Below are 20,979 nucleotides of genomic sequence, written 5' to 3' on the forward strand. Positions count from 1 at the left end.
TGGAGACAGAGGAGAGAACTGGTATTGTAAGACCAGCTTGTTTACTGTGACTACTGCCTATATATCTTGTATCCCGATTCAGGAGTTGTTTCTCTGTGTCCAGGCCCCCCTGTTTACAGGGTTTTTAGGTCATGTTTATAATGCAGTTTTGTGTTAGTAAACATAAACAGTTTAAATTCAGCTAAGGAGGATTTTTTTATTTACATATGAAATGGAATTCCTCAACATTTCAGATCCATAATGTTTTTTTTTTCTTGTTTTCTGATTCATAGGGAGAGCAGTGTAAATTTGATCATGATGCAGAGATTGAAAAGAAGAAGGAAATCTGCAAGTTTTACATACAGGGTTACTGCACCAAAGGAGAGAACTGCATTTATTTGCACAATATCCTTTAAAAAGCAACAACTTGAATTAAACTAAAAGTTTATATTTACTCTTAATTGATATAAGTGATTTTTAGGGGTAGCTGTTTCTTTTCTTAAGAGACTACATGTCAAAGACTATGTAGACTTGCTACAAGATTAATTTTTTTTTCTTAAATAGTTAGGAGAAAATATGTATAAAATTACTGGTTTCTTTTTGCTTTTAATGTTTTAAACTTCATGTTAGATACTTTTAAACCCCTGATCTGTTCTTGTTTGTTTTAAAGGACTTATGTTCAATTCTGGAGTTGAGACCTTCGTCTGTTTAATAACAATTTTAGAATCAAGTCAAAAGTAACGTTAAAGCCACAGTAATGTAATTATTAGTAGAATGTTAAATAGAACTAGGAGGTAAGTTGGTTATTAGCTTTCAAAATTCTTAAGATACTGTTTTGGAAAGGATTAAATACTGGTGAAGAATTGAAGGATAGTTGGCAGATGAATTTTATAAACTTGCTGAACAGTGCAAACGAGAAATCAGCCTTTGTTAGGAATCCTTAATACATTGCTTACATGAATTCCCTTGCAAGTTCTACCATACAGGAGCAAAATGTTATCAAGGAGATAAGTGCAAATTTTCTCACGCTCCCCTGACTGCAGAAACAAAAGAGCTGTTGGATAAGGTGAGCGATTCGTAGTCTGTAAACACGAGGTTTGTGGCTAGAAAGAATAGGGGGGAGGTTGCTAAAAATTTCTGTGGGATTCTTAGGGAGTGTGGTGCTAAACACTAACGACGTTAAGCTTCCCTGTTGCTCTTCAGCACAGTAAGTCTGTGGTAGGAATTCCCCTTGCCATCAGTTATTCAGTTATTTTTTAGCCATGTCAGACTCGTTTATTTTCACAACTCAAGTTTCTGCCCATGAACTTCCTTTTGCATCTCGTTCTGTGGAAATCTTCATGTACTCTCTAACGAGAAGTATGGGTTTTATGTTGTCTACCTGCCTAGAAGTTAGATATCATCTGACTTACTTCTGCACTCAGGATGGGGAAAGAAATGAGGTGCCTCCTCTGAATGATTCATGAAATCTTGACCTTTGTGTTAAGTAGGGTATTTGTGTATCATCTCTCCAGTTACTCTACAACAGGCCTCAACAGAAAAGTGGCCTGAGTTTAACACTAGAAACATTATGAATCTTAGAGTAAGTCCTTCAATTTCTGTCACTTAAAATTACTGTTTGAAGGACGTGGACTTGTGTGAAATTGTCCTTTCCTGACCACAGAAATAGTTTTCTTCCTGGCTGTGAATTGGTGTCCTGCGGAACAAGTAATAACAGATTTATAATTCGTCTGAGTTTTGATGTCAATGCACAGTAGTATTGTAGCAGGTAATTATATTTAAATGGAAAGTGCAAGACTAAATTCAGTTGCATGTACTGCAAAATTAATGAAGTGTTGGCTACATTGCTTTCTTCTAGGTTTTGAATACTGAGGAGGAGCCACAAAATGAAGATGAGAAAGAGCTGGAGGAACTCAGAAAGCGTGGCATAGTTCCTCTCCCTAAGCCACCACCAGGTGTTGGACTTCTGCCAACCCCGCCAGAGCAATATGCGTTTTCTGAGTCCGATATAGAAAATTATCAAGATCCTTCAGGAGAATATAAGAAAATTCCATCTCTCTTTGAAATTGTTGTGAAGCCTACTGTGGATTTAGCACACAAAATTGGAAAAAAGTACGTTTTAGAATTTTGTGTAGTGTTCTCCTTACAACATGGTTACCTAAGTATTTAAACAATTCTCTTTGCTTCTGTCAGGAGTATATTCTTCTGAGTATATTGCTAAGTTAATGATCTGACAAATATTTGCTGTCGTAATTGTTTACTTATTTAATGCTTTCCATAGAAGAGATCTTACTGAGCCTTGACCTTCCAGAAGGTCACTCCATTGGCTCTTGTTTCGGCTCTGTACCTGCCTTGCTTGTCTCCATTTGCAGGTTGAGCAAAGTTCATTTTCTTCTAAACTCTTTTTATAGTTAGCTTTTTCTTGACCGAAGCCAATTGACACTCCTGATGGAGACTTTTGGCCTTGGGATGTTTAAAACTCTTAGTTGTAGCAAATGTCCGGTTCTGCATGTCCTAATAGTGAAAAAATGTTCTACTTCCAGACAAGCTCTGTCATGTGTAATGTATATAGTTACTCTCTTTGAAAAATCATTTTCCTTCTTTCAGACTTTAAGGCTTTCCAACTTAAGATCAAATAAGTATGAACAGACATCTGTAAGAGTGAGGAGGGGGTGGAGATAGCTAATAGGCTGTTGATCTTTGTACGTGCAAAATTTGATTCACTAATTCTCTTTCGCCTACAGGCCACCAACCTTCTATAACAGTGCATCACCACCAAGACCACCGTTTCAGGGAAACGACCCACATTCGCAGCATATGTATAATCCAGGTTCAAGTCCAGGGCCAGGACCGGGCATGTCACAGGGACATAATGGGCCACCAATGCACCCAGGTTCTCCTGGACATCATCCATGCACGGGGCCTCAAGGCCCAGGAATGCCGCAGAGTCCTCCTATGCAGGGTGTTCCACCAGGCTTTCTTGGACCGCAGAACCAGACCGGTATGCCTATGCAAGGACAGCAAGGTGGTCCACCTCTCACACCACCGGGTCTTGGTGGATCTTACAATGCCCCAGGAGTTCAAGGACATATGGTGAATATGCCAAGAGAGAATCATTGTGCTCCGGGGCCACAATACCAGCAGATTCCTGGTGAACGGCAGCCGAATATGAATTACGAGCCTATTCAGAACCCAGCTGATTTCTATGACAATTACTATTCCCATCAAGCTGTACATAACTTCCAGCCAGCTAATAACTCTGGTGGTAAGGACATTTGAAAATAATTGTTCCTTGATAAGGCACTTTTGCAGTTGTGCAATATTAAAACATCATGGCGCCAAAGCTGAACAGCTGAAAGAACTCTGGATAGAAAGCCAGACGTCCTGGAATGTCTTCGGTGTATAGGCTTTTTCAGCTGATGCTTTCCAGTCGTGTAATATAAGCCACATTAGTTTTGCTTGATTATGTTTTATCTCCTCTGCTGCAAAAGCTTGTATAGGATACCTGCTAACGGTGGTTTTTTTCGTACTGCAGATGGGACATGGCATGGAGAATTTACAGATCACCAGGGTCACCTCATGGCTCAAGAGTCGCATCAAGGTGGAAGTGAGTCGGACTGCATGAGTAGCCATATGGGCCATAAACCAGCAATTAACGTACCAGATTTTCTTCCGGCAATGCAGAAAGCCCTTTATGTAAGACTTAGTCAAAAGCATCAAAGAGATGGAGACTCTGTCAGCAGCCAGGGTCAGAGGGCAATGAGCAAAGATGAAGGTAAAGATAATTTTGTTAGAGTTCTAAACATGCTTATTGACCATGCATTAGCCTGGAACAAATCTGTTGACTTATATTTTCATCGCGTTACCATTCCCAATTATCGTGAATGTGCAAGTACCAACTCAAATAATATTTTCATCTGAATATACTTGCTTTCCTTCCTGCCTTGCTCTAGGATTTTAATATAGGCTTAGTTGTTGCATTCCAGTTCCAAGTAGAAAGATCTGTGGATAATTTTTGGATATAATTTGTACTTTTAAAAGGTTCTGTTGTTGATAACTCAATTACTTCTTAAAATCCCTGATTGAAAGAGAAAGGTTATTGTTTCTGTCAGTACTGCAAGTGCATCTTGCATTCTGTTTATTCAGTTGTGCTTCTTGATCTTTTCTGCATATTCCGTTTCTCTAGAGGAGTATTTTTTCCTCTGTGATATCTGAAGTTTGCACTGTTTAATCTGAGTGTCTCTTCTGTGACCTGGACAATGGAGAGCAGTAAGCCTGCAGATGAAATTGAGCCACGCAGAGTATGTTTGTCCCTTGGCCTGCTCCCTGCTGCACCCTTTTCTGGGGCCGCTAGGTTTTGTGACCAGAAATGCATCTTCTATGTGACCAAAAGGCAGTTGCTGTATGAAATGTTTTTGAGGACATTGCCAATATAATTCTGATCAAATGATGAGAAGTGGACTGGAGATGCAGCTCTTCAGGCTACATCCAACACCAGGGCAACCTAGACTAATCTCCTGTGAAGTGAAGGCTTCTCACCAGTGCTGTAGAGTGACTGGTCCTCCCATTTAGAGGGCTATCAAAAAGCAGTATAATGGAAGAACGTTCCTATTAGCTGCTTCCAACAACGTGTCACTCCCTAATGTTGAGTATTTGTGTGACGCAAGAAGCATTGAGGAAACATGCATTTTTGTGCATTAGATACCGGGGATGATGGTGGGCTTCGTTTCCATTTCTCACTTTCCTGATCCAGAGTAGACTACTAGTCTCCTTTGGTGAGTAGGCCAGTTCAGGATGTGGAACAGAGCACACAGCTGTGTTGATAAGGCTTTCCAGTAAATTGGAGAAAGTAGTTAAGAATTTTTCCTTTAAAATTAAATATTCTTATTTCTTCCTGTCCTGCATCTTGACCTCTCCCCAAAACCTTGTGAATTGGATTGTAATGAAGCAGCAAAATTCCACATTTGTAATTTATCTGTTTTTAACACTGCTGTAAGGTGCCGTTGTACTTTTTGTTCTGCCATCCCACAATGAAGGTGATTTTCACCAAGACTCATATTTTAAATGTTTTTTTTTTTTTTTTTTTATTAGCACTGGTAGAAATAATTGTTTGAGAGTAGGTTATTTTCCCAGATTAATATATTGACAGAGAGATATGTGGAGAGAATGTGGCAGAGTTTGGGAGTATCTCAACTAGCTACAGGTTTTTGTTAAGTCAGTTCTTCGTTTAAATTGATTTTTGTGATTTTTAGATTATGTTTTTTTCATACAGGGAGTGATGACTTCATCTCAGGTCTTCTCGGTTTGATTTTACTGAGAAGTTACCCTTGATACAAGTAAATGTCTTGTATTCCCTCATGATCATTTGCTTGAATAATAATTTTTTTTTTTTTTTAGATGACAATGTCAACTGGTATTCCAGTAGTGAAGAGGAAGAGGGGAGCAGTGTTAAATCGATACTAAAAACCCTAAAGAAACAGAGCGAAAACTTTAGGAATCGGCAACAACATTCCGCAGAGCAGCACATGCTTGGTATTCCTACTGATCCGAGGCTGGCAAAAGAAAAAGGCACAGGGCCTCAGGCTGCTGACCCGAGACTTCGGGCCTCCCCGAGGTCCAACCCCAGAAAGCCTTCGGAATCTGCGTCCTTGGACCCACGGCTTGTACGAGATCCCAGGATGCACAAGGTCAGTGAGGGTGGTCACGCCAGCTCGTCCCTTGGGGGAGCAAAGCTAGATTTGCACCACCCGCACACTGGAGTTAAAGTCAAGCAAAAAGGGATTGATGATGATGAAGAGGACTCAGAAAGAGAACTGAGAGAACGTGCTTTTCTGATACCGTTGGAACCTTTGCCTGGTGTAACGTTAAGGGATCCCCGATCTCAGCTTAGGCAGTTCAGCCACATTAAAATGGATGTTACCCTGATGAAACCAAACTTTGCTAAGCATATTGTATGGGCACCTGAGGACTTGCTCCCAATACCTTTGCCTAAACCTGACCCCGTCTCTTCAATCAATTTACCTCTTCCTCCACTCATTGCTGACCAGAGACTTAATAAACTGCGGAATTTGAAAAATGATCCCCATCCAAATGCAATGCCAGCTGACCCGCGACTAGCTGCAAAGGCGAAAAACAACTTAACGGGCAGGAGCAGCTATTTGGATCCATCTGCGGATTCGCATGCCAGTAGCTCAAGCAAATTAGGAGATCCTCGCTTACAAAAAAACGTTGATCCCAGACTCCACAGACTGTCGAGTGCAGATACGCATCATGGAGTCGCAAAGGATTCACACTCTCCGAAGTTTGACCCCCGCCTCGCCAGATCTGCTGCTGGCTCATCGCAGCCATCGGAAGCTGCAACTGCTAAGCCTGACCCAGATGCTCTCCCTCCATACGCACCCAAATTATCCTCGAGCGGTGTTAGGCTGGGAACTCCGGGCTCGATACTGAGCGGTATTAGTTTGTATGATCCAAGAGATCACAGCTCATCATTGGATGCAGCTCCAGCTAGTTCAGGAGAGAACGGAGAGAACCAGAAAAAAAGTATTTTGAAAAATTCTGGTAAAAGTGAACCCAGTCTCTCAGAAGATACATCGCTGCAGAAGGCTGCCTCAAACGTGGAAAAAAATACAGAAGGATCAGGAGAAGCTACTTCAGATAAAGCAAATAGCACCAGTAAATCTCAGGCTAAACACTCCAGCACTGCACCTGCGGTGCATAATCTTCCTATCCAAGCTTTATCGGGATTAATCAGACCGCAGTACAGCGACCCAAGGCAGGTTAGACAGCCTGGACAGGTAACTCAAACACAGGATAATGATCCAAATGGGGAATCAGATGATAAGTCATTAAAAGATGTTTTCAAGACTTTTGATCCAACTGCTTCACCGTTTTGTTAGCAATTGATTTTAAGTCTTTTTACTGTTGTGAATATTGCAGTTTTCTGCTGTTTTGTAACTGGTTTACCTCTTTGCTTTATTTATTTTTAAATTATAATTATCAACACTTTTCAGCTGCTAATCTCAGAACCACATGCAGTTATACAGTATGCTATAGTGTTTGCAAAGCTGTGGTATTTTCTATATAATACTTTTCCAATTTCAGGGAGACTAATAATTGACATGTAGAAAAAACCCCCATGTATTGTGTTAGAGCTGATAAAAGCACTTTCATTGTAAATAAGTCATTAAGAAAGTCCGAAGACCTGTATATGTGTGAGCTGTCTCTTTCATAAACAACATTTAGATATGATTGCCACATTTGTATGATTGTATAGATACAAGCAATATTATGTACATTACTGTGAGAGACACTGTTTAACAAGGATTGTCTGACGCATCAAGCCAAACCTACTAACTGATTTAAAACCTACGTAAATGATTTAAAAGGAAAACGTTGATCCTCCTTTTCAGATCAGTGATGTAAGACATTGACAGTTTTTATTCATGCAGTCAATATTCTTAGTGTAAAAGAGACCTATATCGCATATTGAGGATTAAAAATGTCATATCTTTTAAAAGTATTTTATTCTATGCTGTATATAGAAGAAATTGTGAAGTACATAACTAGAAGAAAGTTACTGTTAAAAGTGGAGAATACCTAAGTTGTCTAATACAAAAAAAAGGTTTTTATTTAATTTTTTCACGCATACACAATTCTGATTAGTGCTATAAGTTACATTGTGGTGTTCATGTATTTCAATGTATTTTTGTATTCAGCTGCTTAATTTGTATTGCTTTTTTTGTATTGATGTAACTGCAGTACTTGTATTCATGGTGTCTTTATGACATTTTTAACAAAAAAATTAAAAAGGGTACAGTTAAAGTCTGGTAATGACTGTGATGTTGACATGTTGGCAGCTAGTTCAATGTTGGGGAAAGAACAGTGGGGGTGCCTGAAGGATGAAGGTGACTAAAACTGTTGGGTTTGGTGCAGTCGCTTCGCCGCTTTACGGTCAGATGGTAGCGGGTTTTTAAACTAACCTTGTACTGAATCCAATGGAGTTAGCTTGCTGCGTGGTTCCAAGATCAGACTGCTGATTTGGAGAGAGTCGTCATTGTTCTCTTACTACAGTTACCGGCATCACTATGAGAAATGTCGTGCATGTTCTTTAATTTCCGAAGATGTTGCATGCCAAGAGCACAACTGTCCTCAAAGCCTCTCTTGTTTTGCCTTTTGGGTTGCTTTTTATATAGAGGAAATGTAGTCATACCTAGCTAGTTACGTTTACAATAAAAATTTGCCGTCTGCTCAATTGCCATCTGGTTCCCGCCCACTTGGAATGTTTCTTTGCATTAAGTCTCTTCCTTGGTGGACCTTTTCCTCTTTGTTTCTCTTTGTTGGCCCAAGTAATGCTTGTGACTGGTAAAGTATAGTGTTTATCACAGATTCCGAGGTTTTGGTTTCTTGTGCCTGTGAGACAAACAGGCAAGAATACAAGTGTCTTGCGTTGATGAGCAGAGCTTGGATGAACCGAGGGAAGCTGCTGATTTCTATGTGTGCAGAACATGGCAGAGGAGACAGTGCTGAAGGCAATAATGGTTTCAGTTTGCCTTCCTAATTTCCCAGAGTATAAATGGTATTACTTTTATGATGTTTTGAATTGTGCTCACTGAAAATAATTGAAAACTAGATAACAGATGTGAAGCTTGGTTGACGTTTTGGAGTAATTTATTAGTCCTACGTAATTACTTATTTCTTCATCTGGTGACAAGTTTGGCTGATTAAGAACTTCATCAAAAAACCAAGCCAGCAGTATTGGACAGCAGTGGAAAATAGAAATAGTTTGGAAATAGCACAAGGATTAATAAAGGAACAAAGAGAAAAAGTGACAGTATCGAAGCCAAATGCGTGGTTTCACATTTAGATGTGGCAGGTACTTGTAACACTAACCTGAGGTTACAACTTGTAGGGTGGTGATAACATCATCACTGAATTGGATTCTCTGTGTTTTTCTGAAACTACTGGAAAAAAATTTGAGTCAAAAGAAAAGCTTTGATACCAAGAGCAAAATGACATGCCTTACAATTGAGATAATCGAAGGATCTCAGGTGGTTTGCCATCGGTCCGGTTACGGAACAATTTTGGAGTTGCAGGGTTTGTTCTGGTAGGGGGATGCAGAACGCTGGCATCTAACCTTGGAGACCCACTGTCGTCTCAGTATCTTTAATACAATACAGGTCTTCATTTTGGAAAAGAAGGGGCACAAAGTAAGGAAGAAATGTAATTTGGAAGGGGCCAGCTGGTCCTTGCAGCCTGTTGTCTCCATGTGTAACCAGCTCCTTCCTTCTTCCCAGATCCAGCTGTGCCCAGGCAGCAGGTCCCTGTGGGCCCCCCCAGCTACGGCGTGAGGGTCTGTGGGCTGCTGCTCGGCTCCTCCATCCACCTGTGCTTGCTGGTTTATTCGTTGCAGATTTCTTCCCTCAGTCTGCGCTTGCTGTGGTGTGCCCGCTGCTACTGTGCTGTCTCGAAATGTGGAGGAAATTCATTGCTACAGTGCAAGTACTAAACTGCCTGCTACGGGAAAGGTACTGGGGTGTCCGAGGGGGCAGGAAGGTGTGTGTGGGGACAGTCTTGCCACACCGAAGTGGGCTGGAATGGGCTGCAGCCACCAAGCAAGTCAAGTCCGATCTGCTGTGCGTATTGATTGTGTCTTTCACAGGGGAGGTTGGTTTCCATCTCTTCTGCAAGTTTCCCTCAGGCACTTTGCAATTCATGCCCCTGAGGCTGCGAAGCACGGCTGCGGAGAGCGGTAAATAACAGGAGCAGCTGCTGTCACTCATCCTGGATACTCTGGAAGCATGTAGCTGTGAGGTGGGTGATCATCAGCATTGAATGTTTTACTCTGGGTAAAAGAGACCCCTGAGGCTGAGAGGGATTTTGGGAGAAAAGTCTCTTTTCTCTACAAGCTGCAGGATCTGCTGAGTCAGGGGCAGCAAGTGAGACAAAATGCTTCCCACTCTTTCCAGTCCTGGTGATGTGGGAGAGTAAAATGTTTGTGATTTTGTCTGCTGTCTGTGTTTCAGAAAGACGGAGCGTTGCTAGATCACCACCTGGTGTTTGTTGCCCCATGATAAAAATACTCATAGGGAGATTTCTAGCCTCCCTAGGTGGTCTGTTTTAATATTTTTCTACCATGATGAAAATACTCTAACATGAATCCTTCATATTGCAAAGTAAATCAATTCATTCTTTCTTGCCAAGTTGAGAATACTTAATTACACTCCTGTTTTGCATTTCAAAAGTCAGTGATCCTACCCCTTAGTCTCCCTTCTCATTCAGTTCTTCTTTCCTCCAGCTTTTGTAGTGCCTTTTTCATGTTACCTTTTGAGTTCATATTTTGCGTACGAACTGCACCCTGTACGCTGCCTCTTCTGCAGGATTATCAGTCTCTGGCTGCCCTTCCTGTGCAGCATTTAGGATTGCTACCCTTAGAAGAAAAAAAGGTGATGGTCGAACAAAAGTTTGATAGTCTGCTAAAGATCAGAGCCTGAGAAAGACCCCCCAGCTTTCTTGTGCAGGAGATGAGCAATTCATTCATTTACAGAACCCCCTGATCCTCACCTCCAGCCAGATTTGCTGGTGCTGCTACGAATGCGTTCTTACATCCTTCTGTTCACATCTTGGGTGCTGAAGAACACAGAAGGACTGGCAATTAGTGAAAGAAACGTAATGAAGGTACCTCATGAAATGCCGTCTTCCCTATAGCAATGTTTGCTAAAGAAAAGAAAAAAAAAGCCTGACTGACTATATAAGAGTCAGAGCCGGCTCACAGCTGGACGGGAGCATGCGTTATACGAATATAAAGAATTGTAGACCTGCTTGGTGGCCATTGATTCAAGAATAATGGTTTCAGAGTGACTGCCGTGCCAGGTAACAAAGATCGGTGAATGATATTTTCCCAAACAGGAAACTCTGTTTTCCCTTTGACTGGGTCTTAAAGCTCTTCACCAACTCCTGCGTCCTCTGTGGCTTGGTAGCACATCTTATCACTCAACTTCAAACGCCATCTGGAAGAGGCCTCTTAGGAAATACGCTAGTGCGTGGCATCATTTTATTCCTCTCTGTTCAGTTGCCAAAAGGAAGCAGTGTCTCTGCAGAGCAGAATTCGCCACAGGAGGAGCGGCCAGCACACAAAAGCCTTTTCAGGCCTTGCACTCTCAGTCCTCCTGCAAGAGCGGCTCGAGCAGAAGAGATGTGAGTTGGGGGGAGTGCAGCACGGGCCGCGATCTTCCTGCTGAGGCCAGGTAGCGATGCAGTTCCCCTCCAGCAGAAACCCCTTCCTGTTTTTACAGGCGGCTATCCATAGTTGTATGTCCCTTGATAGGTTTTGGATGCTTGGGGGTGTACTTGGTCTGAGGCGATTGTTCTTGCACCATAGCTGTCAGGGTGGGTTCAGCCCTTGTCTGAGTCTTGCGGAGCCCTAATTCATCCCTGTCTGAGTTTAAAGATTCCTTGGCTCTATGCCACAACAGGGTTTTTCTCCAATGCGTGCAAAAAGCAGCTACTTCTTCTTCTTCAGAGTCAGGTGGGGGCTTTTGCAAACCCTGTTAGACAAAATATTTGCATGCTTTAATATATTGGTGTACATTAACTCGTTTAAAATACCTTAAATGATAATAAAAGCCCAAATATATCAATGTGGCCAATGTGGCATCTCTACCTGTTAATGCTTAAAAAAATGCTTAAAATGCTTAAAAGTACTTAAAAACCTGGTCACAGAGAGATAAAAGGAATGCAGTATAGTTAGTTTTTTGATAAGCAGGGAAATTTCCAAAGGGAGTAAGCCAGGTCATAAAGGACGTTTTGTAATCTAGACAATGAAGATAAAAGAATGGCTGATTACTTCAGGTTGACATCAGCAAAGTGAAAAATGGACGTATATAGTATGTTTTTAACAGTACGGGCAATTAACCACAGGAGGAGCTTTTCCACCCTTGTGGCTGATCGTTCATCAAATAGGATTCTAATCAAAGCCGTGTCTCTTTCAAAAAGATGTGCTGGAGCTCAGCAACAGTTGTAGGATTATATAGGAAGCTAAGGCACACAATGAAAAACTGCATCAGCGGAGAATCTGGTTGTATTTGCACCAGTTTTCTGAGTGCTTTCGCTTGAAGTCTGCTTTCACAAACTATTTACAGTTGGATCAATCAGCAGTTGGCAGCTGCAAGGGAAGCTCGTGGGAGTTTTGATCAAAGCTCATCTCGAGACAACATAAAGACTAAGACTGACATGGACTATTTCCAAATAAAGGCCTCCAAGGAGATGCTGCTGCTCTCCTATCCAAAAATGAAATGGGAAACGGACCAACTAAAGATGACTTCAGAGTTGGTTGCACTGACAGAGAAGATTCAGTGCCTGGAAGATGCATAGTGGGCTTCGGAAACAAGACGGAAAGGCATAAAATAAAAACATCGCAGTAAGAATCTTTACCTTCAGCTGGAGTCAGAGGTCCCACGGCAGCTGGCGGTCACCTCCCATAACCAGGCTTGGCTGTAGGAGCTCCCCACAGCGTGGACTCACCTTGCAAAATCTATTTGATGCCATCAGCATTAACTTACTTTGATACATGCTGCCTCAGCTGCCTTCAGAACATGCCAAACTGCTTGGATTAGGTTCTGCGCGTTGCTCACAAGCAGCTCAGAAGAGGACTTGCTTTCTGCAGTGACTGCTTTTACCCTTAAAAGACATTTTGAAGGATTTTACTGGAAGAGCATCAGAGAGTGTGCCTCCCCTGTGTGACCAGAACTCTGTCAGTTACTCCAGACCCAGAAGATTGTCCCCTGCACTACCAGAGCAGTTTTCCACAGATGCAGGCAAACCAGGGGAGGAGAGGGCTGTTTACAGCAACAGGAAGAGAAGGAGACCCCTGAATTGTAACTGAACGGGGCTACAAGCTGATCCAGCTAGGACATCTGGAGACAGCTCTTTGAAAGGGTGCCACCAGCCTTGGGAGAGATTGTCCTTGACCCCGTCAACTCACCTGGCCACAATGCTGAGCTGGCTGCTGATGGTGTGGGTCTGCTCTGCAGCACACAGCAGCTCTGTGGAGCATCTCTTATCGAGGCAGTGCTTCGCAACGATGCGTCCAAATTTAACAAACACCTGCCCATCGGAAGCCATTTGCCTTGCACAGGCGACAAGCTGGTCCTTGCTCTAAAACAAAATAGAAATACATGTCACAAGGGGTGTCCCCCAGGGCTCGGTGCTGGGGCCGGTTCTCTTTAATATCTTTATCAATGATCTGGATGAAGGGATCGAATGCACCCTCAGTAAGTTCGCAGATGACGCTAAACTGGGCGGGCGTGTTGATCTGCTTGAGGGTAGGTTGGCTTTGCAGAGGGATCTGGACAGGCTGGACCGATGGGCTGAGACCAATGGTATGAGGTTCAACAAGGCCAAGTGCCAGGTCCTGCACTTGGGTCACAACAACCCCATGCAGCGCTACAGGATTGGGGCAGAGTGGCTCGAAAGCAGCCTGGCAGAAAAGGACCTGGGGGTGCTGGTTGACAGCCGGCTGAATATGAGCCAGCAGTGTGCCCAGGTGGCCAAGAAGGCCAACAGCATCCTAGCCTGTATCAGGAACAGTGTGGTGAGCCGGTCTAGGGAAGTGATCATCCCCCTGTACTCGGCACTGGTGAGGCCCCACCTCGAGTACTGCGTTCAGTTTTGGGCCCCTCGCTACAAGAGGGACATTGAGGTGTTGGAGCGTGTCCAGAGAAGGGCTACAAAGCTGGTGAGGGGTCTGGAGGACAAACCTTATGAAGAACGACTGAGGGAGCTGGGGTTGTTTAGCCTGGAGAAGAGGAGGCTGAGGGGAGACCTTATCACCCTCTACAACTACCTGAAAGGAGGTTGTAGAGAGATGGGGGCTGACCTCTTCTCCCTGGTGACAAGTGATAGGACGAGAGGAAACGGGTTCAAGTTACGTCAGGGGAGGTTTAGATTGGATATTAGGTGAAAGGGTTATTAAACATTGGAATAGGCTGCCCAGGGAGGTGGTGGATTCACCATCCCTGGAGGTGTTTAAAAAAAGGGTAGATGGGGCACTCAGGGACATGGTTTAGAAGTGGCTTTTGTCAGGGTAGGTTAAAGGTTGGACTTGATGATCTTAAAGGTCCCTTCCAACCTCAGCGATTCTATGATTCTATGTGTTTGGGAAGGGAAGGATTCAAAAGACCACTTTTCCTGCAGGTCAGGAGCATCCAGGAAGCCCAGATATATTCCGAAACAAGGAAAGGACTGGGCACCAGGTTCACATCTAATAAGGAGGAAGTGATTTCTATTGCTTTGCATAAATGCAGCTGGTGCCCTCTTACGAGAGCAGAGTAAATGCAGGGGTTTCAGCAGGTGCTGGGCAACCCTGTCACTTACGCTTATTAAAGTGCTGAGGTGGAGGGGATGAAACACTCCATACCGTGATGGGGCCCTTCTTCCTCAGGAACTGAGTCATATGAAGCATCCTTGTTGCCATGTCCTTGGTGACCTGGGACATCTTGCTGGGGTCACCTTGCCCTGTGTCACTGTTTTCTGTCTCATGCTTCGCAGGGCTGCTGGCAAGGGCGATTCTGGGAGGACTGTTCTGGTGCTGTGGAGACAATAACTGAACAGATTTTATGCCTGGGGTGTGCAGACGCACTGATGCTGAGACGTCTCCGCCTGTGTGTTTCTGAAGCAGTTCTTGGTGAGTAAAGGAGATGGGAGAGCTGCCTGCCACCTTGCGGGGTCTGCTCTCCCTTCCCAACCAGCCCTTCTCTACTCTGTCCCCTGCACAATGGGACTATCAAATCCTAATTCCCTGTGAGGTCATCTCCTGGAGCTATCTCCAAATGAGTGGTAGCTGTCATGTGAGCTGACAGTGCCCGCCCTTGAGAAGTACAATTAAGTGCTGTAAATGACTCTGCGGAGTGGTCTGGATCATGTACTGAAGCCTTTGCCAGCTCCTGACAACCAGCAGCAGTTGTGGGAGTGGAGCTGCTGGTACTCCCAAAGGGTGCTCATGAGGAGGTGAGGAGCTGAGCAGAGACGGATGATGTTTCAGGGGAGGGAAAGTAGTACAGCCCTCTGCTCCTCAGAAACAGCGTTTCGGAGATGGGTTTGTTGCAAGAGTGTCCGTCAGATCAGATATCCAGAACTCAGCTGAACAAGGCAGCCAGCAACCTGATCTAACTGCGAAGGTGGCCAGGGGGTTGGACTATTGACCTCCAGAGGTCCCTGCCAACATCACTTATTGTAATACTCCATGGTGTGAGTAACGGGACTGACTGACAGCCCTGACCATCACCCTGCAGTAAGAGTTGATGGAGAAAAAAGCTACTGTACCATTTCATGTGCCTCCCTGGCAGCTCCACTTCCTCGCCTGCTCCTGCTCGGGCAAGTTTCTGCTGACTTGGCGTGGCTCAGACCATCCAGCTCTTGGGCTGGGAAGAGCTTGGCTGTGCTTTTGTGTTGTCTTGGAGAGCACTGGTCCCGCGCGTTCTGCAGGTGTCGTCTCATGAGCTGCAGGTTGTGTTCATTGATGCCTTGGACAGCCTGCAGCTGCGTGACGAGGTAGTGCGCCTTTGCTGACCAGTACCAGACAATACTGTCTAGGTGGAGATTTCCTTTGACGTGGTGGCTCTCCAAGAGCTGTCTGGCACTGCCCACTGCATCAGACGTGAGAACCAGGAGGTGGTCTGCGATGGAGAGCAGGTTTGCCTGCGATTGCAGTTGGGCACTGGCCTCTAGAATGTCTTGGAGCGTGGTTTTGACCCCCTGAACACTGGCCATTAGCTGACTTGCCTTCTCTTCAAAGGCCTCTTTTCTCCTCTCCCTGTCCTCTTGAGAGAGGGGGGACAGGGCTGGTCCAACAACATCACGGATGACCTGCAGGTGTTCGGTATTGACCTTCTCCAGGTGGAGCAATAATGCCTTGGCCCTGAGGGCCAAGTCTCTCTGTAGAAGCTCAAAGCGAATGTACAAGCTGGCAGTAGACAGTGGGGAGACCAAGAGGGTATTGGAGGCATCCAGCAGTGCTTCCACTAGCACCTTTATCTCCTCCCTGAGTGCTAGGATTTCACTGCGACCACAGTCTTCAGGGCAGGACAAATAAGAAAGCTGGGCAGCCTCCTGCAGCCTCAGGGAGTTCTCAGACACAGCAGCCAAGAGGCTCTGTGAGCAAAGCTTGTTCTTCACGGCGCTCCTCAGCTCCCTCAGGAACAGGACGTCCCTGCCTATGAACTGATCCACAGCACCCAGCAGGATGTGCATGCTGATGGCCCACTGGACACAGCGCAGCTCCAGGATGGCCCTTCCCACCCTGCAGGAGCCTTCCAAAGATGCTGCTTTCTCAAGTAACACTTTGGTGTTCATCTGAGCACATGAAAACTTCGCTTGGACCTGCAGAAAGCTCTCCCAGACACTGAGGGAAATGGGATTTCCCTTACTACAGGCCATGCTTGCAATGTCTCCTGCTAACTGAACCGTTCCTGTTAAACTCATCACGGTCTCGTCCAAAGCCTGTTTGCCGCTCAGGAAGTCATCAGACAAGACAAAGCTAAATACTTGCTGAGACAGACTATACCAAGAGCCTGCCACAGCTGCCAGGCACTCTTTCGTCTCACAGATCCTTTCGGAGAGTGTGAGTGCCATTTGGAGAAGCCTGCCTGGACAACGAAGCTGCCTCGAGGCTGTTTCCCTGGCCAGGCTAATAACACATGATGTCAGTAACACAATCTTCTGGTACTGCCCCAGCGTCTCCATCTGGGGAGACTCAGCAACGGGCAGCGCTTCCTTTGCTGCATCGATACAGCCGTTAGAGAGTTCAAGCAAGGCGGAGCAAGCAGCGTTGATGGCTGCCATATCGTGGGCTCTTGTTGCTGCTAGCAGAGCCATAATGACAGGGTGTAGATCTCCTTTCCTTGGAGCGACACCTGGGTGTAAGTTTCCTGCTCGTGGAGATGGATGACTTAAGATGTCTTCTTGCGATGCAGCCTCAACCGTAATGGTTTTTAGCCCAGCGCATGATGGGCTGAGTTCAAACGCCTTTGCAACATCAGTGCTTCGCACTTGTTGTCGGAGAGAGCTGAGGATATGCGGGTGGTTGGACCCGTCCAGCCCGTCTCGGACATGGTGAGCAGTAGCCATCAGGAAGCTTGCTGCCTTTGAAAAGACATCTCTAGTTTGGAGGCAGGAGAGTCTCTCTGCACAAAGTGCTGTGAACGCTTTCAGCTCAAGGATGGAGTTGGCCAGTTGCTCAACCCAAACCAGCAAGCCGTTCCTGAAAATGGGGTCTGTGGCTCTGTCCACGTACCTGGTGGTAGCTTCAACCACCCACCGAGCCCAACTGATGAGGCGAGTTGCATGCCAAGAGAGCCTCTTGGGGTCCTGACTTTCCAGGGCTTTTTCACACCGTTCCCTGTGTTTGGCCATTTCCTGGATCGACAGCTTAAGGAATTCACGCATGCTGACTGTCTCCTCAAAACACCGCAAGAGGTTTTCTGTTGTTCCAGCCCACATGTGCTGGAAGGATTGCAGTTGCTCAGCAGCTCTCATCTGGGCTGTGTTTCTGCTCATTTCTGTCAGCAGTGGAGGGAGACTGGCAAGGAGTCTCTTCAAGTACTCTACCCACTCTCCAATTTCTCTAGCAGTTTGGGTTTTGGTGCACCCGGCCAGAACAAAGTCTGCCACTCTAAACATCTGCTGGGCGTGTGTGAAGAAGGTGGCAGTGAGGGGCTGAAGTTTCTTGAAAAATTCTCCTTGTCCTGCTGGAAAACACCCTGTACCGGCAAGGCTAAGGGCATCTTCAACTAACTGCCTCAGGGGTTCCTTACCCTCAAAGAAGGTATCAAGGATTTGGCACAGAGTAGCCGTGAGCACTGCCTGGTTGAGAGTCTCTACCTCCTCTCTCATGGTGTGACATTCCTTCTCCAGGCTGCTTTCTCCCCAGCTTTGCCCTGGCCCTCCCTCCTGCTGCCTTACATGGCTGCAGATGCTCTTCCTCAGCTGTAGCAGAACCCAGCAATGTTTTACCAGGTCCAGCTTCAGATCTGACCTGGACGAGTCTGCTAGAAGCATGCAGTAGAAAACAACTGCTTCCACGTGAGCACTGAACTCACTGTTGGGGAGTTGCACTGAGTCTGTGCAAGAGAGGAGAGCCAGCAGCCTGCTCACATGCTGGGAGAAGGTCCCATTTCTGTCCCACGGCTTCTTGCTGCCTGTATTGTCAATGAGCTCTTTGATGGTCCTCTCTGTCAGCTGGAAAGCATAGTCTTTGGAGAGGTTGACTTGCTGGTCGCGGGAGCGTTTAAGATCGCTGTGCTTGGCTGCATGGAGCAAGGGAATGCACTTCTGAAGGAGCTGCAAAGTTTGGGCCGAGCTCTTCTGTTGAAAACAATCTCCAAGTTCCTTGAGGCGCTTTGCTGTCAGATGGCTCAGCAGAAGCAAGGCCTCCGAAAAGGCCTGGAAAGCAGACAGCAGTCCTGGCATGTCCCCTGCATGCCGCAGCACAGCCAGGCACTCCAAAAGCCAGCTGGCAGCCTGAATTATCCTCCTTGCCCCAGCAGCATCTTCAATCTGAAGGATCTAACCAGGAAAAAAAGAAAAAACAAACAGAAAAATAGGTCAGAGTGGCTAAGGCTGAAGAATCCCTGTTCGCTGTTTCTTCCTTTGAGCAGCCAAGCTGACACCCCAGCCCTTGTAGGGAAGAGCAGAGGTGTGTTTTGCCCAGCAGACCTGCCCTAGTTGAGTGCCCGGTGAAGAAACAACCATTGCTCCATCTAGAGCTTCCCCCAAGCCCCATCTCATGTCCTGCTGGGGGGCAGCTCTTCCCTTCTACAGCTGCACTCTTAACCCACCGCTGCATCCCAGCTTGACCTCTTTCCCTGCTCATGGCAGCACTGTCCCCCTCCGCCATTACCTTTGCTGTCTCTGTGAAGACTCTCTTTGCCGATGCAGCCAGCTCCTCTCTGTGGCCAGGTTTGTCCGGCTGTACCTGGAGCTTGCGGGCTGCTAGCAGAATGCACCTCCCTGCCTGGACAAGGGACTCAGCTGCAGGGTGTGTCTCCTCCTTGAACACCTCATCGCTGGATTCCTCAGCCAACCTGGAACAGAAGCCGCTGGGCTAAGTTCTTCACCGTCCCGTGAGCACCAGCCTCAGTGGGTAGCAAGTGCCGGTCTTGGGCTTTATCACAACGATTAGCCACACCAGACCTTAACTGGCCTTGAATTGATTTTAGCCGTATTTGCAAACTATTTAAGAACCTTTCACAATGGCTGCAAGTCACTTTAAGACAGGGTGTCTGCTATTTACCAGGCCCCAGCTGTAACAGAAAAATAAGCCGGTGGCCAGTGACTAATTTGTGGGTTTGGGCTCCAGTTTACAGAAGCATTCAATAAATTCACTGGAGCATTCGGTCAATCGTCCGACTATTATTTTAGGATGTGTTTAGCTTAAACATTGCTTGTTGAGGTTTTGCTTACTTCGCCATATCCCTTCCAAGCACATATCCCTGCTTTCTCTCATCTTTCCTTTTCCCTTCCTAATCCTGTTCCCCCTCTGATGTTCCACATCCCTTCCTCTTCACGTTCCTACGTCTCCAGCGGGGTGCAGGCAGGGAGCACCAGCCAGGAGGGGCAGGCTCCCCACCAGTTTCTTTGCCATCCCTTCCTCCTCCTTCCCAGCCCGTAAATGTGCCTGGGAGCAGCCACCCAGCAAACTCACCTTGTTGCAACAGAAGCGAGTTCTTCTGTGGCTTTGGCTAATATTTCTGCATTCTCCCCTAAATTGGGAAAGGCCTGACAGATCCCATCTTCCCATTCCAGGGCGAGGATTAGATGGCAGAGCTGCGCAGCCATGGGGCAGAGGATCCTTTGAATGGCTTTGTTTTCTGTTAGGAGCCCAATGTCATGGACATACAAAGGCTCCATTGCGTCCTGCCTGGAAAAGGAAAACAACCTGGTATTATTTGGGATCCTGTGCAATGTGTAACTGCTACCAGTTTTAACAGCGGGCTTGGATTTGGATGGCAGCTTTTGGATGGCAGTAGCATTTGGAAATGCTGCCGGGTTTAGTTCCTCCCAGCCCTGCAACCAGGTCAGCAACCTGGCTTCTGCCCCAGTAGTGGGCTTTTGTCCCGGCTTTCCTGGGGTTGAGCCCTGGGCTGCGCAGCCTGGCTTTGCGGGGCTCCAAGGCCCGGCCGTGTCTCAGGGATACCCCAGTCCCATCCCACAGTGTCCCGAGTTTACATCCAGGCATCTCCCATCCTTAAACGAGCCCAGGTATTTCCTTACCCGGTGCTGCGGACAAGCGCTGTGGACGGGGTCGCGGGCTGTGATGGTGACGGTGATGTTACCTCGTAGCACCCGGCTGTTGGCGGGGGGGACAGGGGGTGCCTGCGCCCATGCAAACAGCTCCTGGGCAGGGATGCAAACCCACGGCTAGGCGGGAGGGGGGTGTGTGTGTGATTAATTACACCTTCATTACCATAACTCGGTTCCTGTTGGGGACAGGGTGGAAGGCAAAGCGCCCGCTGCCGGCCTGTGTGGGGGCCGAGGGGGGGAGCAGCGTGGGGCTGCCGGCTGGGACCCCGCGGGCCTCTCTCCTGCTGTTCCGCGGCCAGGGACGTTACCGGGGGCCCGGGGACCGCCTCAGCCCCCGGGGTGCTCCCCCGGCGGGGGTGGCTGGAGGCCTGCAGGGCCCTGAGCTGGGGGGGTGGGGGGGGGGGAGAGGCGTCGCCATGGAGACGGCGGAGGGCGGCCGGTCGCAGGCTGGTGACGACAGTGCGGGGCGCCTGGCTGCGAGGCACGCCAGGAGTTGTAGTCCGGCGGGCCGTGAGGGAGCGCGAGCCCGCGGCCTCCGCCCGCCCTGGGCCAGTAATCTGCCTAATCTAAGGCCCAGCTGCCTACAGGGCTTAGTCCTGGCGCTTCCAGCCCCTTAATCCCCGCGCTGCGGCGGCGGATGCGCTCCCCGCCTCCCGCCGCCATCCCGCCTGGCGCCCCGCGGCGTCGTGCAGCGCGCGCCGC

At 46.8% G+C, this 20,979-nt stretch overlaps 3 protein-coding genes across 3 annotated transcripts in view; 1 reads left to right on the forward strand and 2 right to left on the reverse strand.

The window, feature by feature from the left end:
* Window positions 1-8,233, forward strand: part of ZC3H6 (zinc finger CCCH-type containing 6) — a 29,857-nt gene extending 21,624 nt beyond the window's left edge. Inside the window, exons 7-12 of the mRNA XM_063327934.1 lie at window positions 273-384; window positions 936-1,045; window positions 1,838-2,091; window positions 2,724-3,244; window positions 3,515-3,754; window positions 5,377-8,233. Coding sequence (XP_063184004.1) covers window positions 273-384; window positions 936-1,045; window positions 1,838-2,091; window positions 2,724-3,244; window positions 3,515-3,754; window positions 5,377-6,878 — 2,739 coding nt within the window. The 3' untranslated portion in view covers window positions 6,879-8,233. The remainder of the gene's footprint in view (window positions 1-272; window positions 385-935; window positions 1,046-1,837; window positions 2,092-2,723; window positions 3,245-3,514; window positions 3,755-5,376) is intronic.
* A 104-nt stretch (window positions 8,234-8,337) lies between these two features.
* On the reverse strand, window positions 8,338-16,725 carry LOC134512521 (vinculin-like). Its single transcript, XM_063327935.1, has 5 exons — window positions 15,301-16,725; window positions 14,396-14,581; window positions 12,962-13,134; window positions 12,540-12,657; window positions 8,338-11,525 (listed from the first exon to the last, which is right to left on the reverse strand). The coding sequence occupies exons 1-5, from the start codon at window positions 16,717-16,719 to the stop codon at window positions 11,268-11,270; spliced, it is 2,154 nt and encodes a 717-aa protein (XP_063184005.1). The 5' UTR covers window positions 16,720-16,725; the 3' UTR covers window positions 8,338-11,267.
* Window positions 16,726-16,729: 4 nt separating this feature from the next.
* Window positions 16,730-20,940, reverse strand: LOC134512737 (uncharacterized). The gene is made up of 6 exons (XM_063328400.1): window positions 20,863-20,940; window positions 20,248-20,370; window positions 19,679-19,890; window positions 18,875-19,058; window positions 17,270-18,540; window positions 16,730-16,754 (listed from the first exon to the last, which is right to left on the reverse strand). The coding sequence occupies exons 1-6, from the start codon at window positions 20,938-20,940 to the stop codon at window positions 16,730-16,732; spliced, it is 1,893 nt and encodes a 630-aa protein (XP_063184470.1).
* Between the last annotated feature and the right edge of the window lie 39 nt (window positions 20,941-20,979).

The sequence above is a fragment of the Chroicocephalus ridibundus genome, chromosome 3, assembly GCF_963924245.1.
Source record: "Chroicocephalus ridibundus chromosome 3, bChrRid1.1, whole genome shotgun sequence".
Classification (NCBI taxonomy): domain Eukaryota; kingdom Metazoa; phylum Chordata; class Aves; order Charadriiformes; family Laridae; genus Chroicocephalus; species Chroicocephalus ridibundus.

Bases quoted from the DNA above. Each gene is read 5' to 3' on its own strand.
- LOC134512521 (XM_063327935.1), bottom strand. From the start codon at position 16,719: ATGGAGACGCTGGGGCAGTACCAGAAGATTGTGTTACTGACATCATGT. The intron at 13,135-14,395 runs GTATGGAGTGTT...ATTTTGTTTTAG, and splicing joins GGAAGAAGGGCCCCATCACG to AGCAAGGACCAGCTTGTCGC. The intron at 12,658-12,961 runs GTGAGTTGACGG...ATGTCTTTTAAG, and splicing joins CAGCTCAGCATTGTGGCCAG to GGTAAAAGCAGTCACTGCAG.
- LOC134512737 (XM_063328400.1), bottom strand. From the start codon at position 20,940: ATGGCGGCGGGAGGCGGGGAGCGCATCCGCCGCCGCAGCGCGGGGATT. The intron at 20,371-20,862 runs GTAGGCAGCTGG...ATCCCTGCCCAG, and splicing joins AAGCGCCAGGACTAAGCCCT to GAGCTGTTTGCATGGGCGCA. The intron at 19,059-19,678 runs GTGAGTTTGCTG...CTTCTGTTCCAG, and splicing joins CTCGCTTCTGTTGCAACAAG to GTTGGCTGAGGAATCCAGCG.